At 47.3% G+C, this 1,951-nt stretch overlaps 1 protein-coding gene across 1 annotated transcript in view; it reads left to right on the top strand.

Moving 5' to 3' along the window:
- Nucleotides 1-1,141, top strand: part of RPTN (repetin) — a 2,792-nt gene extending 1,651 nt beyond the window's left edge. Inside the window, 1 exon segment of the mRNA XM_049618405.1 lies at nt 1-1,141. This exon segment is cut by the window's left edge and continues 12 nt beyond it. Coding sequence (XP_049474362.1) covers nt 1-1,141 — 1,141 coding nt within the window.
- Nucleotides 1,142-1,951: the final 810 nt, after the last annotated feature.

Genomic DNA, 1,951 nt, shown 5'->3' on the forward strand with positions numbered 1-1,951 from the left:
TGGTCAGACAGACAGACAAGGCCAGAGTTCTCACTATGGCCAGACAGGCAGAGCAGGCCAGAGCTATCATTATGGCCAGACAGACAGACAAGGCCTGAGCTCTCATTATGGCCAGACAAACAGAGAAGGCCAGGGCTATTGTTCTGGCCAGACAGACAGAGAAGGCCACAGTAATTGTTATGGTCAGACAGACAGACAAGGCCTGAGTTCTCACCATGGTCAGTCAGAGACTGGGAAGATAGGGCAAAATAGTTACCTTCAAGGGAGGGAAGAAATAAGCAGAGACTCGTATGTTGAGCAACCAGGAAGGTCAGGGAGAGTAAGTCAACAGACTCAAGGACAAGAAGTGGCTCGAAATCAGGGACAGAGATTTCAGTCTAGGGAAGGGCAGCAGAACAGCCACCAGGCATGGGAGCCCGAGGAGGATAACCAACACCACCAACACAAACTCATAGCACAAATCAAGCAAGAAGTGCCACACGGTTATAAAGAAAGTGAATGGCAATCATGTAGTGGTGAGCAGGGCCACAGACAGACACAGGCCAGGCATGAAGAGAGTCAGAGCCACCAGGCAGAGGGAGAGCAGGCCTGCCAAAGCTGGGGCAGACACGGTTGTGAGGGTCAGGAAACTCCATGCAAGATGCAGGCCAGGCAAAACCATGAAGAGGAACAAGGCCATCAGAGACGGGACAGGCAAACCCACGAAGATCTGCAGACCCATCAGAGACAAGAGAGGCAAACCCACGAAGATGAGCAGACCCATCAGAGACAAGACAGGCAAACCCACGAAGATGAGCAGACCCATCAGAGACAAGACAGGCAAACACATGAAGAGAATCAAAACTATCAGCAAAAATGGGATAAGCAAACCCTTGAGGAGGAAGAAAGGTATCAAGGGTCCCAGGATCAACAACCTTATGGGATCCAGCAAGGCCGTGCTAATAGAGAAAAATTCCACAGGAATGAAAATAGCCAGAGGCAAAATTCCCAGGGAGGATGCAGTAACCTGACCCTCCATCCCACCCAGAGCAGTGGGAGGCCCTCAAGGAGAGAACAGGGTGGAAGTCACCCTAACAAGGTAGCTTCTGCTCCCAACACCCTCTATAACTATGTACAAGAGCAGAAAAGGAATCAGCGCTAGGTTGTGCACACACCAGAGCTAAAGCAGCCTGAAGCCAAAGAAATCTACATGTCAAGTTTATCCTTACTTCTGTTTAAGAGATTGAAAATGTATGTCTTCCTTCTCTCTTCCATCTACTTGTAAAGATGCTTTGAGGACTAGTATTCACTTTTAGGGCATTTCCGTTCTTTAAGCAGCAATTCTAGGGTGTTCCAGTTGGGTTAAGTCTGAGTGGCAAATTGGGTGACATAATCAGATCTCAATTTTGATTAGTTTGGGGATTTAAATCATTTCCTGGTTTTCCCTCTGTGTAGGTGGGGACATGGCTGGGTCACTGAATGGTAGAAACTTCTTCCAAAAGTTCAGAAACAGGGAAGGTATTCCAAAAATACATATTACAGCCCGAGGACAGGACACCTGGTCTTTTGTGAGCTTGGCTCCAATGGACAAAACACCAGGAATTGCAAACCTCGTAGCCTAAAATGAAACACGGTGAGATGCTACTAGGAGAGTCAACTCTGAAGTCCACAACACCTCCCACACCTAGGCTCCCAACCCTCACCAGAGGGACATTTCCCTGAGCTGCTACAGCTGACTTGACTGGTTCCAGCTCCATAGCATTCCAGTTTCTGACCATATAAAACAGAGAGAAAGCATATGTCATCTGCTGACAGATTCCAACAAACCAAAACTGTCCCTCCATTGCTCTGGAAAACCCCTCAAAGAAAATCTATGGAAATGTATTAAAATATCCAATAAATGATTGGTGAACAATGACCTTGATGACTCTTTTCCTTCTTCATGGTGGGGATATGCTGTTCTATCTTCACT

The sequence above is a fragment of the Panthera uncia genome, assembly GCF_023721935.1.
Source record: "Panthera uncia isolate 11264 chromosome C1 unlocalized genomic scaffold, Puncia_PCG_1.0 HiC_scaffold_4, whole genome shotgun sequence".
Classification (NCBI taxonomy): domain Eukaryota; kingdom Metazoa; phylum Chordata; class Mammalia; order Carnivora; family Felidae; genus Panthera; species Panthera uncia.